The sequence below is a fragment of the Mustelus asterias genome, chromosome 17 (assembly GCF_964213995.1).
Source record: "Mustelus asterias chromosome 17, sMusAst1.hap1.1, whole genome shotgun sequence".
In the NCBI taxonomy this organism is placed as follows: Eukaryota; Metazoa; Chordata; class Chondrichthyes; order Carcharhiniformes; family Triakidae; genus Mustelus; species Mustelus asterias.
Genome location: NC_135817.1, coordinates 7,387,093 through 7,403,171, shown reverse-complemented (window position 1 = coordinate 7,403,171; position 16,079 = coordinate 7,387,093). Strand labels below are relative to the sequence as shown.

Sequence of the window (16,079 nt, the reverse complement as noted above, 5' to 3'; positions counted from 1 at the left end):
CAGCTGCCATTTGCGAACTGGCTTTAACCTGGCAGAACAGCTTTTGAATTGCTCCCCAAGTCCGCTCCCCTCCACAACATGCATTAACACATTCAGCAAAGCATCTATCTTACTGTTTTTGTCCTCAGAAACCCGCTTAGCAACTGCATCTGTCTTCCCATAGCACTAAAAATGTCCATTTCCTCTGCTGCTTTCGTAGATAGAAGGCAATGCAAGGCAGCAGTATTCCCATGCATGCTACTAATCCAGCCTGTTTAGTTCTTGTTTATACAGACTCTTGCTAAGTTTTGTATTTGTAATATCATGCACTGTTCTTCTGTCCTGGCCGCTGCCCCTCGGATAGGCTGACATCTGCTCTCCATACGACATCCTGCAGTCGGACGTCCAGAACATTCAAAAGACAGTTGGCGCACTGCTGGCACGCAGAGAGAGAATCCAACAGCCAACACCAGCCTTTCTTACTTGGGATCTATTTGGCTTTTGCCTTTTCCACGCTTGCTTTTTAGTGTTGCTATTTATTACATACAACTGGAGTTCATTGATATAGAACATTGCATGTGCAGATATCCTTGCACTGTGTGTATAATACAATTCCAGGTATTTGTATTCTTATTAATACCCACTCTTCTCATTGCTACTGTTAGACTAACTCTTTTACCAAGGAGCAGAGTTTCCCTGAAAAGCTCGCTTTGCAATCTCCTGGATCCCTAAATTGATAAACCCGTTTGCTAATGGGTTCTCCTAAGATCAGTTAAGTGGTGTCAGGGTTTACAAATCTACATCGCTCATGTGGCCTGTTGCTAATACCCACAGCTGTGAAGTAAGTTTGAAGATGCATAACATGTACAATACCTTTAATATATTTAAGAGACGTATGTACTTCCTGTCGTGAATTACTGTGCACATTATGGCAGCATAAAAATTAACTGGTCAGTTATACCCTTGACGATTCTGTCACTCCCCGCAGCAGTTGGATGAGTCTGTATAGGAAATAGCATTTAGGAGTGTACCAATTATATTTGCTCTTCAAAAAAGAATATCCCTCCTTATGAAGTTGAATCATTGACTTACAGTGCCACCCAGTGGTAACGTACAGCCTGATCCCATGACTTCATTCTCCATCTCTTAAAAAACCACTCCAAAGAGATCTTGGATGGTAGGTTCAGTGATGCTGCTCATAAATGCTCCCTACTGACTCGTAGGTTTGTACCTACCTTCTAGTTGGAAGTGGATTTAATGCAAAGAGGATCTTACACCAGAATAAAGTATTTTAGTTAAAATACACTGAGGAGATTTATCCCGTAAGAGTGAGTAAAATCTTACTTCTTTTCCACAAGTAAACTGAAGCACACAGTGTGCAGGTGATATGAAAACCTGTACTATAAAACCCACAGGGCAATAACAAACTGCCACTTGTGCCGAGCTGGCCGGAACATTCCCTGCAGATATCCCACCAGCTGATCTTTGGGCAGCAAATAACTGGACATTTGTTTTGAGTTGGTAGATTAATATCATGCAGCACATGATCTGAATCTGATTGAAGGTGAGTGTTGGTTTGGGTCACCTGGATACAAAGTGAACCGGATCTCTTGTAAATGTAGCTCAGGATCTTTGTGGATTCTCTCAGCAACACAAGACTCTGTCAAGTGGCGAGTGGCTATCATCATAGAATGATGGCTATGATATTCATTGCTTTGTGTTTGATGTTTGAGCTCCTCACCATCATCGTCTTGAACAGTTTAGAGGTGGCCAATAAATGCTGGCCTTGCCAGTGATGTCAACATCTCATGAACAAATAAAATAATTCGATGAGCTGGTTAGGGAGCAGTCAGAATCCAACCTGGATTCTGCTACCTTCAAGTTCCAGGCTACCTCTGGCCCTGTGGGTATGATTTTACTTCTCGAGTAGGTTCCACATGATGACCCACCCACAATAATATTACATTTCACCCCCCTCAATGTGCTTGGAGAATGAATGACTGGCTGAGCTACTTAGTCTCAGGAGCTCCACTTGATAATCACAGAGAACCAGCCCAACTTTCTGTTTCCTCCCGGTCGGGTGCCTTGAAGGTGCAACAGCGGTGTGTATATTCATCTCTTTATGTGGATGTTTGTGGCTTCTACCATTTCTATAGGAGTCATTAGTAACACTCTTTACCTTTTTATGCTACCTTTCCTTAGGAAAAGTTATGTCTGCCCCATCACATACTAGAAGGCAAAGGGTTGATGAAAGTAAGTGTGACGGTTCAAGCACTGCTAGACTGGGCCATAGCCAAGTCCCCGTTATTTTCGTGAATTCAGAGTTGCATTCCTACTGGCCCCCAGATCTCCCAACGAGTGCCACCACCTGAAGGCCCAGTGTGGAGACAAGACATACGAGAAAAAGGACAATATTTATCAGCTGACAGGTGGAACAATTTATGTCCATTAAAACACTAGCATTATTTGTTTTGAAAATATAATGGAAAGCTACATATGTTAGAGTATTTAATCAGTATGTTAACTTGCAGATATTTACAGCTTTGTGGCGGTGAGGCAAAGCCAGGGTTTTAAGTATGTTTTAATATATAAAGAACCTCCCTTTGGTGTGCGATTTGTTTAGTTGCTATGATATCCCAATGGCTTTTAAGACTCAATGTGAGAAAGTTTAGAACATTTCTTAAGTTATTTATATTATTTATTCAGGAGATGTTTTACTCATCCATTTAGATGAAGTTGTAAACTTAACAGACTTACAGCTAAATCTGCTTTTTGAGATGATAGGAACAATTTTATTGTACTGCAACAATTTGTGCATTTTAGTTTATGCTTAGTTTCACCTGTTAAGTGATCCTTAGGCTTCCTGAAATGTGCTGGTGATCTGTATTTATGTGAAATGATTTGCTGATAGTGATGAGCAAGTCACTAATCTGAATCAGTGTAACAGAAGCAGTTTATCTGGATTGTCTCTCAGGGTGGTCACTGCAACACCGTAAAATTACCAGTGAATAATTCAGTACAATGTACAAAAAAACTGACAAAAAGTCTCTCTGAATTGATGATTGGCATCTTCCATGTGCTTCATTCCATTAACACATTCCAGATTATGTATCCCTGGTTCATTTAGACCTGTTGCTTGATTTGAGATGAAACCAGTTTGATTTAGATTCTCCAAAAGGATATGGAAAATGAAGAGGGTAATCTCCACGACACACGGATTAGATGAGTGGTTTTGGTCAAACAGATGTCATCCCTCAAACAGCAAATGTTGGAACAGTGACGCTGTTTCTATGTGCAGGAATGAATGGAGAGGTTTTATAATCTATGTACTTTGTTGCTCTCGTATCTGCAATTGACCTGGCTTAATTTAGTAATTTACTCACTTAAAATGTTTACACAAATAAGCCATTTTACACCATTGTAAGATAAATATTCGCATACTTAATATTGCAATGATACCAAAAACTCAGCTTAAACTAGAAGTACTGTCAAAAAAACCTGTGGTTTGTTCTGCGTATGAAGCAAATCTCTAGACTTTGCTAGTTCCTTACATTGTGCTGCAATGCACAGGTTAATGTAAGTTATTCAATTGACCAATCTTGCATTCCCAATGTACCTGATGGTGGGTGAAGTATGTAACTGCACAACATGCTGCTTGGGCTTCAGTTTATGTTGACAAGCCAGCAAGTGCCAACCAGTGACTTATTAGCCAAACCTAATAGTTAGTAACCAAATCACATTGATATTCTGTTGCCTGGAATGAGGACCACTACAAACTGTAATAGTGCCCAGGGAGTTATAACCGAGCCATATTACTACCAAAACATGTCAAGTCACAGGCACTTTGTGTGCCTGTCTATTGAAAGTGATTTAAAATTGTTTTTATACTGCAAAGTGCAGCAAAGGAGAATACACTACAAATAACATTTGTCAATGTATATGAAGCTTGCTGTCCATGGCTGCCAAGTTGATTAGGTTTATCGGAAGTGGATCGGATTTCAGCCCAAAAGGGAATGGTTAGAGCTTATGATATAATGAGCAGGTTAAATAAGCACCATTTCAACATTATACCATTTTGAACCAAGAAGCGTTTTTTTCCTGTAAAGTACAGGTTGCCAGACTGATTTGATTAAGTAAATGGGAAGGAGTGAAGAGTGTTAGCGAACTGTTCAGGTACACATTAGGCTACAGCAGCAGGGAGCTTGCCTCTTCACAATACACACTTGATCATGAAGAGAAGAAAAATTCAAGGCCCTGGAGAGCATGGGACCTGCTGAGTAACTCTTACAGTGAGCCAACATGGAGAATAATGGGCTGAATAGCCGCCAGTGTAGTAACCATTTCTACATCCAGAGAGTCAGAACCAAAGCTCTGCTTGTTTTGAAATACTTTTGGGTTTTTCCCCCCATCTGGACATTTCTGAAAAATGTTTAGGAGATAAAAGTCTTTTGTTCCAATAAAGACATTGGAGAAATACAGCCAGAAATATATTTTATATACTTAGAATTTTGAGATAAATCATATTCCTATCTGATACGTGTAGTTCATTTGATTGTTTTACCGTCAGTTTTTGTCATTTCTATCATCTTTTGAGACATGCCGATAGATAGGCTGTGGGATGGTGCTGCCAGGACAACTAACACAGGAGAGAACAGAGTGGAAGGAGCAGTTCAGTGTACTGTGCATCATTACATAGGAAGAACATTATTGATTTTCAGCCATCGTGTCTAATAGGAAATAGAAAATTATTAAACTTAAGGATTGTGACACATTAAACCTGTTGTCAGACACACAGGAATGAGACAACTTGAAAACAAAAATAACACAGTAGTAACTTTGTTTGACTTAAAGATTGGTTTTGGTAATGGATTGCAGATGGATTGTGGAAGATTCAACTTTTTGTTTGAGGGACGCAGTGAAAAGCTGTGATGGAGGCCAGGCTTGTAGGGAGAAGGATGGGGTAGTGAAGAGTAGGCAGAGCTGGAAAGAATAAAGTAGGGCTGTTGGAATGAAGTTGCGTTGAATGTGGCAGTGGTGTAAGGTGCTAGGGTGAGTGTGACGGGCTGTAGAGCAGGATAATACTGTTGGGAACGAGAGGAGCAGGGTGGAGCTAATGGGAGAAGGACTGGGCTACAGGAAGCTATGGAAAGTAAGCAGGCTGTAGGGAGTTTGAGCAAGTGTGGCAGGGCCACAGAGGGCTGTAAGATATGAATCTGGCAGCAGAAATTAACTTTATTAATTCCATTTATGTCTGCCAACTTTATGCAAAAGTAGCCAACCGCACTGGATTTTGGATTATATTCATTTTTCTCGGAGATTTAATAATTTTAAAAATCTATTATTCTTGGAGTCACTTCTGTTGTTGAATTAAATAGTGCAAGAGGACCAAAATTGTGTTGGATGTGTAGGTTTCAAATATAATGAATTAGTGACATTATGACCATGTAATTCACAAGGGATTAGACAGTAATGGAAGGATTATTTTTCAGTCGACTCACCTGTAAAGCATTGTAACAGTTACTACATTATTATTTCATGGGATGTTGCTGAGCTCAGTTGGATTGTGGGTTTTGAGGCGTGATAAAAATCTCTTCCCAGTGGGATATGAATCTCTGCTTTGCATAGGGGGAGGTGTTGTCCAAATCAAGCATTTTATTTGCAGATAATGAATTGGCTAGATATTGTAATGGGTCATTGAAGGGTATGGTTAACTGAAAATAAATGAGAATGGGTATGTTGCAAATAGAAGGATATCAGGCAATGTTCCAAGAATGATCCCAAAGCATGAAATCAGAAAACAACCTTATGATCCCAAAGTGCAAACTCTTAAAGATAGTGAGGTACATTTGTGACTAGGGTCCATAAACTTTCAGGTACCCACCCCACCTCTGGTATCATAGCAAATATTTTAAAATATGCAGAAAGTGATGTATTTATAAAAAGGACAGTGCACGACCAGAACGGGAATAGTGTTCCAGCATTTATTTCAATTACCCTCACTATGAGACAATTTTTGTATTCATGAGATTAAATTCCCGATTCCAAGGCCAGCCATGAGCAAGAATTGTTTACTATTGATTTTGGTGTTTAAGTAAAACTAAAAAGCAGAGCACTGCAGTGGGACTATGCACTTAATTGGATATTTATTATCTGATAGAATAGAGGATGAAAAGAGATACTTGTTTAAAATGTATGGCTATTTTATACTACAGAAATACAAATCCTAATCAAAGCACAATTGGTAGATGAAGAGAATTCCTGACTCTCATCTTGAGGTGACAAGTGCTGTGAAAATGCAATTTACAGAAAGTGATGTATTTAAATGTATATAGATGACCACAGTGCTTTTTTATTTACAGATTTTGAGTATTTGCTGTTGGAATGGCATATTGTGTAATCAATCAGGTTTTCATTGTTCACAGCTGGCTTTCAGCATGTATTATATAAAAAAAGAGTATTGTTCTATCTTTTAATATTTTGTAAAATTGCTGTTTCTATCAAGTCATCGAATTCTGGAGCATCCAGTTCTACTTGTATGGCCAAAAGATCTTCCGGTGTCTGTATATAATTTGCGCAATATATTTTGCATGTGTGGCCTGATAGATATCTAAGCCATTGTATATAATGTATATTATGTAGAAATCACTTTTATTGTAACATCAATAATAAAGCCATGTTATTTACAATGTTCTGTTTTCTAGTCCATGTTTCTTGCTTTTCCAATGTTGAGATGGAAAGATGGCTCCTGGGGACTAAGGGGCAAGAATATGGGCATAGTTTGCACTTGGGTACCACAGCACGGTGTGACCCACACATGGCACAATAACTAATACTTTCACTATCTTTAGAGGGCACTGATTGGTGACAACTTAAATGAACCAGTTTAATGGTACTCGTTTATCTGGAATTTGCCATGTCCCAAAATGTTGATGCTCTTATTTTTACAAATGTAACTTTACGAAATGATCCAAGAGTCACTACCAGTTATTGCACAAAAGGTAAACTTGAAAAAACAATCATAGTTCTCAAATCTGGTTTTCCAGCATTTTCTGTTTTTAATTTTGAGCTGATTAAATGATCAATATTGGTTGGGCCAAATGGCCTATTACTGTGCTGCAGATGCTATGTAAAACGCCCATCTCCAATGAACACAGCAGAGGAGTTTGTCTGATCCTTTTTGTAACTTCAGAGAGCCAGTGGAATGCACACTCATCAACTTTACTGATAGTGAGATATTGGCATTGAGCATCCCTAATTTTGATCGCTACACCGTTGGCTGACTTGTGTTGCCCCTAAACCCTATGTTCTGGAATTCCTTGAGCCCCTCGTTCTGGCTTCAAAATATTCCTCAAAACCTACCTCTTTGACCAAGCTTTTAGCCAGCTGTCCTAATGGTTCGTAACTTCCGCAGAGAGATCTACCTTTACTCTAACTGCACAAGGGACAAGGGAGCAGGTAAGTTTCACTGGCAAGTGGTTTACAGCGGGGGGAGGGTCTGACCAAGTTAGGGGGTGCGGACTGGTGCCGGAGAAGAGGGGGAGCAGGGAGTTGGACCCCTGTGAGGCTAGGTCTTTAGATAGTTACTCTGGTATTAAAAAGGATTTTTTTTTCACAGGATAAAACTGGCAGAACCATCCAAAGTTAGCGATTTAACGAGAAAGTTGTTAGCGAGAGATTCTCCAGCGCACCATTGAGTACCCCCCCCCAAATGGAACGCTGGGAGTTATGAGCCAATGTCTCCTTATGTGCCTCAGTATTACATTTTGTTAGTCTTGAAAGCACCATGAGACGTTTTGCTACATTAAAAACACTATATAGATATAGGTCGCTCTTGTTCCTTCCACATCAATTAGAACTGACCTCTAACCAAACAGATTTTCACCCTCTCCTGCAAGTAATTCTCTTCCCCATGCTACATCTGAAGAACTCTGCTGCTTTCCTCTTGTCATTTACTTTTCGATATGTGGCAATTCTGGCCAACTGCCTCAATAAATCATTTCTTGTATAGCTGCAAAAATACAAGGACCAGGTTTTAAAGAGATCCACAATAAGCAATGATTATCTCTGGACAAAAGCCAATAAGATTAATCTCTCAGAAGGAACAATTAACAGGATCCTGTGGTCAGAATAAGTTGTTTAGACAACCCGTAGATTAAAAACAGCAAACACAAGAGATGAACAAGTAATTGACTTGGAAAGGAGCCTAAGGGACAGAGTACCACTGAAGCCATATATGGTCCTTAGATGTGGAGGTGGTGAATTTCACAGATTGTGACAAGCTTTAAAGAACCCAGTACAAGACTGGAAAGTATCTATCTTCAACTAATTTGAAAACTGAACAATTTAATCGAAATTGTAGAATTAAATTTAGAGATGTATCATTAATCCTTTGTAGTTTCCTTCCTCCCACACCACCTCCCCACTGCCATTTTGTATTATAGTCACAGTAAGATCTACACTGAGTGCAATAATGTGTCTGCGTCTCAGTTAAATAGTGTATGATGAGGTACAGTATGCTCTAGCATAAACAGAACTTAAATCAATTATATTTTGTTGCAATTTTCTACCTTTCCTCTCTCTTTTGGACTTTAATTTCTGTTGAGGTCTGACTGCTTCATTAATGAGGGGATAGGGAATGGCTGCTGTTGATTCTGTTGTGACAGATTTGCTCCTGTGGCACGTTGAGTTGGCTGTCAGTGTTCTGATTTTAGTACAGGACTTACTTCAAATGACAGTTTTCCCAAGCTGTGTTTGCACTCATTGAACACTGCATGTTACATTGTTCTAAATCAACAAAAAAACCTGCCAGGAAGTTATGAAATGTCTTTTTGCCGATTCCTTTTGAGTTCACACGCTGTCATTTCAGCGCCTACAGGTGTATCACACTGGATTTGAGTGAAAGAGGCAAGTGCAGGATAAAGGTGTTCACAAAGGCTGGGATTGGAGACACTACATTGTGATAGTAGATGGTCTGTGGAATAGAATCTGGAAGGAGCCGGCGTGGACTTTGGAGATGTACCCAATTATGGTTTATGTTCAACCAGCCTCCAGATCTCTCTGTGAAACTTAACACCATGATGGCAGTTAAATGAACGATCCCAGAAGGGGAGGTAAGGGGGTGTGTGCATTGCAGGGGGGGGGGGGGGGGGGCTGTGGTGTCAGTCAGTGTGTGTTGGGGGGGGGGGGGGGGGTGTAGTGACAGGTGGTGTATGAGAGGTATGGGATTTATGTCACGGGGATGTGAGGGTTGTGTGTGGTGACGGAGGTTGTGTATGTTGGAGGGGGGGGTAGGTGTTGGCATGTGTAATGCAAGAAAATTGATTTGACTGTGCCCGCAAATCCCAGCTTTCCAACTGGCATTCAGGGATAGCCCAATCAACCTTGTGTTCATGTGCTAATCTCCCTTTTGAAACAAGTTGTGATGAGGGCTCTTTCATCAAGTGGGGTTAGAAGCCAGAACGTGCCAGAACAGTGATGGATAAAAAAAACAAAGGAAAAGTAGGAAAACAATGGTCAACAACTCCATATTTCTAATGGGCAGTATGAAAAACATCGGAAATAGGAGCAGGTACCGACACCCTTGAGCCCGCTCCATTATTTAACAAGATCATGGCTGATCCTCAACTTCCATTCCACTTTCCAAACTGGTCCTTTGACTCTCTGGAATCCAAAAATCTATTGCTCTCAGTCTTGACTATAAATATCCTGGCTTAAGGCTAACAAGTGGCAAATAATATTTGTGCTGCACAAGTGCCAGGTATATAGAGGATATAAACATCATACCTTAACATTCAATTGTTGAATTCCCCTACTATCAATATCATGAGGGTTACCAGAAACTGAACTGGAGTAGCCATATAAACATTAGCTACCAGAGCAGGTCAAAGCGAGGAATCCTGCAGCAAGGAACTCAAATCTTGACTCCCTAAAGCCTGTCCACCATCAACAAGGTACAAGTCAGGAATGTGTTGGCATACTCTCCACTTGCCTGGATGAGTGCAGCTCCAACAACACAAGAAACTCGACACCATTCAAGACAAAGCAGTTCCTGTTTGATTGCTTATCCCTTCCACAAACATTCAATCCCTCAACCACCGACTAACAGTAGCAACAGTGTGTACCATCTACAAGATGCCATTGCAGCAACTCACCTCCTTAGGCAGCACCTTCCAGACCCATGCCCACTACCATCTAGAAGTACAAAGGCAGCAGATACTGGGAACACCACCACTTGAAGGTTCCCTTCCAAGTCACTCATATTTCTAAGCCAGGATGATATCACCTATCTTTCACTGTCACTGGGTCAAAAGCCTGAAACACCCTCCTTTACAGCACTGTGGGTGTACCTACACCTCAAGGACGGCAGCAGCTTACCAGCACCTTCACGATGTCAACTAGGGATGGGCAATAAATGCTGGCCTAGCCAGCAACACTCACATCCTATAGAATCCCTACAATGCAGTAAGAGGCTATCCAGCCTCTGAGGCAGCAGTGCTAATCACTCTGCCAGCTTAATGATTTTTTTTAAATTTTGAGGCCAAGCTTGGGTTTCAAAGGTTGTTTCTCACTAACCTCCCAGCCCCAGCACACGGTTCAATCGTTAAATATAACTGGCACGGTAGTTATTTTCAAGCACTGACTTCGTATTGCTGAAACTGATTTATTGTTTGCTGCTTTTTACGACAACCAATTGTCTTTGTTTGTCAGAATGAAATCTAATCACCAGAGGATACAATTCAGTATCCATGATAATGAAAAGAAACAGTCCCTTACAGCCTTTTGGCTAAGATCAAGTGTAGTATGGATCGCCTGCACTTGGTTGAGGTCATTAGGTTACACTGAAGCTTCATGTGTTTCATATGAAGCAATTTTTAAAAGCGGCATCTCGGCCTTTTGGCTAAGATGCAAATGAGCCCAAGTCTTGGAGGAGGAACCTCCCCCTTCTCCAATCAGCTTGGCTCATGTAGATCAGGCCCAGGACAGGGTGGTTTGGTCGCTTGCCCTGTCTTGTCAGCCTGGATCTGAAATGTCTCAACTTGTTGAGACTCTGAATTGGATTTGATTTGATTGAATTGGAAAAGTATAAAAGAAACAGTCCCTTACAGCAGCTGTATCGGCAGCAACAAAATGGTTGTTTTGCATTTGAGTACCATATCTTGCGGTTTGTGTGATAGACCCAGCTCATCAATTCCAATCAAGTTTGTAGCTAACTCGTGAACTAACTTTGGTAGCTCAGAGTATTCCAGTTCAAATTCTTGTTGAAAAATCATCACAGATTACTCAATAGAAAATGACAGTAACCCTGCCTGAACTTCAGCCAGCTCTGAAAGTGTGCTCGAGGTGAAATATTGCTCGTCTGTTGAAATGATGGCAGTGTGCTGTTCCAAACAAAGATACATCTATTTAACTTATTGCTTAATTGACTTTATTCCAAGGTTGTGCTCACAGATTGGTTTCCTTGGGTTAGGGTGGGCATCATGATGACTTCAATTTCAAAAACAATTCAAGTGTAATGATTTCAGATGGATACAGGTCAGTTCCCAAGATGAACTGCACAAAGCAGATTAGCTAACTCTCAAAATCCCACTAGACACCATATCAGGGCAAAGGACAGTTCATCATTCTGGAACATCACATGAATAGCGAGCTCTTCGCAGGGAGACTATTTTCTTCGACTGTTACATGATTAAAAGGCACAGTTGAGATGCTCATTACTTCTGGTGACTCTTAAGCATTCAGGTACTTTGCATGGTGCTTGATATGGTCGCCAACAAATGTAGCGATGAAGAAGTAACTGTGGTCATATCCCTGCAGAAAACAAAAGTGTGAAACTGTTAAAATCAGAGAGATATTGGTATGGGATTAAGATCTCACTCATTCTTTGGACACTTGCCTCCTGAAGCCGAAAAACAACAGGTATCTTCTTGTCAGTACATGCTGTGATGAAGTTATCAGGCAGTAATTGTCCTGCAGCCAGGAACTGATCGTCCTTCCCTTGGTCAATAAGTATATCCAGGAGAGGTCCTGAATAAGTTCTTGCCAGGCAAGTAGCATCATACTCCTGCAGGGAATAAATAAATTCCTTAATTTACACAGTCCAAGACTGAGCGTAAGTGGTTCGTCTGCTTGTTTACCAACACCTTTGATACTTGCTCACAGTTTTAATATAGGAAACTCATATTAATTTGTAAACTTTGCTAATCAGAGGGAAAGCAAACATATGGCAAGAATAATTTTAAAAACGATGGTCTAGATTATCTTAAAATCCTAACAGCGTCTTAGCCATACAAAGCAATGTAGTTTCTACATGTTTAATAAAGGCTCGAATCCTTCAAGGAGTGGCAATCACTGTCAGAATGTCTGCTCTTACTTTTCTGCACCATGCTGGAGCTCCGCATTTCTAACTGGGGCTGGAAATCCCAGCTTGAAATGGAACTGCTTCTCTGTAGCACTGGATTGCCAGGGGAAGCCGAGCCATGCACTCTTTTTATGGCACTCGTTATTGTATTCTGGACGGTTGGGTTGTGAGGAGGGGAGCCAGTGGGTGGCGAGGTCGGGTCAGGGTACAAGGGTCATATAGTTACCCAGGATCAGGAGATCTGAAGATCATGGTGCAGCAGGGTCAACGAGTAAATCAAGAGGGCTCGTCTATTCCTGGCATGTTGAGTTTGGCTACCATCACCCACAGATAAGGGATGATCACCCCTTATCATCCACAGAAGCAAACACAGTTCAGTACAAACTCTGCATTTTATTCACACAAGCTATGAAAATGTGGGAATGAAATATATTGCCGTATTATGAACTGTGCAATAAAGAGTGGGAAGTGCACTGGGGATGTCAAAAGGATATAAAATGTGTTACACTGTCCCAAAATAGAAAAATTGGCAATTTAACAATATATTTCCTTCTTGTAATATAACCTTACCTCCCATTTGCTTTTATCAGAGCCCAGGTATCCAGTAAATGCTTTCTGGCCCCAAGGGCATTGCACAGGGTTGCAGATAGGAGCAAGTGCTGATACAGACTGTCGAGATGTTATCAGGCATCAAAAGCAGAAATACAAATTAATATTTCATCTCACTTTTCGATATTGTTGCAAATACATCTTAGAGTGCAAACTGTGATTCAGTCTACAAAATTCAATGTTGAATTACCCAATGTTTTGCCTTTTTAAATTAACATATAATGAACATTTTTCAGATATAAAGGTGCATGAAAACAGTTCTAAATTTGTGGTAGTGGTTAAACAAGGCTGGCATGAATATGGAATAATGTTGATATCAGCATTTCTCCAGACTATTGTGTAAGGGTAATATTGAAATACATTAGAAAATGACATTATGCGTTTTTAGCCTACGTGCAACCAAAATTAAATGTTTTAAGTAAGCCGTGGAATGAAATTTCATAAACACACTCCAACCATTCCAAATCAGCCTGCAGCATGATAGTACCACACCCAGACCCGGACTGACAATGACTGGTAACATTCACCCCTCTTAAGTGCTGGCAGGGTAATGCCCATCTCCAATAAAAGAAAGTCCAATCATCAATGGCACCAAGTTGCTCACTTTCAGCAACTTCATTACAGCACTGCCACTGGTGAAAAGGTGCATTAAAGTGTGACAAGTTTACATAGGCAATTTTCATTCTAAATTTGGACATTGGAATTTATAATGGAAATACAGAAAAATAAAGACTGAATGTTTGACTTTAAAGTGGATACTATACCATGTTTGCACCCTGGTCCAATTATTCTTGACCTCTTTTCCCAACTTCATCTCAAGATTCCATTTGATCTCGACTCCCAATGTTTTTTTTATTTTTGGGATGTGGGCGTTGCTGGCTCGGCCAGCATTTATTGCTCATTGTAATAATGTAATATACAATATATAAATAAATTGTACAATCTAATGTACAGGTAGATTGAGAGAAGAAATAGAGACAGAAATGTATGGACACAGGTATATTATACATGAATAAAGAGCAAAATCTTCCCAATGGTGAATCAGAATGGTGTGCTGGAAGCATGCTTTTCCAGCCTCGTAACACAGCTAACTACTTTGTCCCTGGTTTGTTTAATCTCTTCCACACTTCATCAGCACCCCCTCGAGGCTTTAAAGGTTACATTACTAAGTCTGTTGCTTTATTCTTTAAGGTAGCAACAAGGTCGTTTCCTGAAGTGGAAAAAATTGAACTCAATGAAATAATTCTTTTTGCTACTCTGTCTTTTCTAATTTCCCTAAATTGTGCTCCAAAATTTGTATTTTTGCATCAACCTATTTGGAGATAAATACATACACGATACAGTAAGTGACATGAAAAATTCAAATCCTGGATATTACGTCAAATTAAAATGTCATTAGGATAAACTGGAACACATTCACACTAGGGTGGAGGTCCTTTGTCAGAAGAGTGATGAATGCGTAGAATTTGCAACACTGGTGAAGGCAAAATCTTTATAAGGATTTGAATTATAACTATCATATAATCCCTACAGTGCAGAAAGAGGCCATTTGGTCCATTGAGTCTGCACTGACTCTCCGAAAGAGCACCCCACCGAGGCCCTCCCTTCGATACCATGCATTTACCATAGCTAATCCACCTAACCTCCATATTTGGATACTAAGGAGTAATTTTAGCATGGTCAATCCACCTAACCTGCACATCTTTGGTCTGTGGAAGGAAATCAGAGCACCCGGAGGAAACCCACTCAGACACAGCGAGAACGTGCAGACAGTCAACCCAAAGCCGGAATCGAACCCGTGTTCCTGGCACTGAGACTTTCTTGTCCAATGTAACAGATGCTGCTTTTCAGCATGTTGATCATATTCATCATTCTCAGGAGCCCAGCAGCCAAACACCCTCAACCAGATATAATTTAAATGTCTCTTATTTAAGGGCCATTGCCATTAGTTGGAGAGTCCTGAAAGGTCATCACTCTGAAATGATCACAGAGGACAGAGAAGTGAGGAGTTTTTTTTAATGCAGCAAGTGCAGAACACTTTGCCACAGAGAATGATTGAACAGAGATCATTGCAGATTGTAGGAGAGAAATTGGAGTTAATAGAAGGTGTAGTGAGCAAGCAGTGCAGTAGTATTGGATTGTTCTAACAAATCAAGGTAGAATATAGCATCTTCTGTGCTGCAGCTTTTGGTTTTCAAGGTAAGCTCAGAGAAATCAGCAATCTTTCAGATTTTGGACCATTTAGTTCAAGATATAACTCATATTATGTTTTCCAGGCAATGCGCTGTTTGCAATGAAGTCAGAAGCATGGCTGAAAATATTTAAAAAGGTGTGCTACACAGTATAATATAGCAACAGCTGTGCCATAGACCTAGAACAAGCTGACATCCCACAGTATCAAATTTAAGTAGCTCAGGTGCTGGACATATTATATGAAACTTGTATTCTAACCCAGCTACTCAAGCCCAGAAGTGGATGTACCTTGTATTTTCCAGGGTTTCTCAAAGCACAAATTAGAGCCCCATGACCACCCATTGAGTGGCCAAAGATGGACATCTTCTCAGGATTAACAGAGAAATTGGCATTTATCAGACGAGGCAACTGAGGGGGGAGGGAAAAAGAAACAGTAATTAACAAATTCATTTGCATCAATCAGCATTAATCAAAATATGGGTCATACATGCCAAAACAAAAATATATTTCACAGTGGAAAAAACGATACACATAGCCACTCTTATCAAAGGATCTTTATATAGAAATATTTAGTTTTCAAGCAGCATAAGCATGTAAGGATGCTTTTGGAACCCAATCCAAAGCTTATTTTATAGATTTTAATGAAGGCATGGTGATTAACTGGCAGGGAGAGATACATTCCAAAGCTGCTGCACATTATTGAAATTAAAAATCACTGGAAATACTCAGCAGGTCAATTTGCATCTGCGGAGACAGAAACCGAGTCGATATTTCATGCTGACAATCTTTTGCCAGAATATAATTTAGTTTCATTAGTTGATTATCCCTTGCTGTTTGGAGACAGAATGCTCACGTGACACTGCAGTATTATGTGATCAAGCTCTCTAATGATGGCACATGGAAATCCCAAGATATTGCTACAACTGACACTGCCCTGACT

At 40.3% G+C, this 16,079-nt stretch overlaps 2 protein-coding genes across 8 annotated transcripts in view; one reads left to right on the top strand and one right to left on the bottom strand.

The window, feature by feature from the left end:
• lrch1 (leucine-rich repeats and calponin homology (CH) domain containing 1) overlaps positions 1-6,665 on the top strand; it is a 209,014-nt gene extending 202,349 nt beyond the window's left edge. For 2 of the 7 annotated variants that reach the window (XR_013499884.1, XR_013499882.1), the window contains 2 exons: positions 2,182-4,704; positions 4,767-6,665. Coding sequence is in view for 3 of the 7 variants with exons in the window: in XM_078232220.1 (XP_078088346.1) it covers positions 344-547 (204 nt within the window). In the remaining 4 variants the exon portion in view is untranslated. Of the gene's footprint in view, positions 1-343 lie in introns of all 7 variants that reach the window. The other 5 variants (XR_013499883.1, XR_013499881.1, XM_078232222.1 and 2 more) reach the window with 3 other exon arrangements.
• Positions 6,666-11,384: 4,719 nt separating this feature from the next.
• The window catches only part of esd (esterase D/formylglutathione hydrolase), a 29,329-nt gene continuing 24,634 nt past the window's right edge, over positions 11,385-16,079 (bottom strand). Inside the window, exons 6-9 of the mRNA XM_078232218.1 lie at positions 15,428-15,547; positions 12,908-13,006; positions 11,873-12,040; positions 11,385-11,787 (exon numbers count right to left, since the gene is read on the bottom strand). Coding sequence (XP_078088344.1) covers positions 11,707-11,787; positions 11,873-12,040; positions 12,908-13,006; positions 15,428-15,547 — 468 coding nt within the window. The 3' untranslated portion in view covers positions 11,385-11,706. The remainder of the gene's footprint in view (positions 11,788-11,872; positions 12,041-12,907; positions 13,007-15,427; positions 15,548-16,079) is intronic.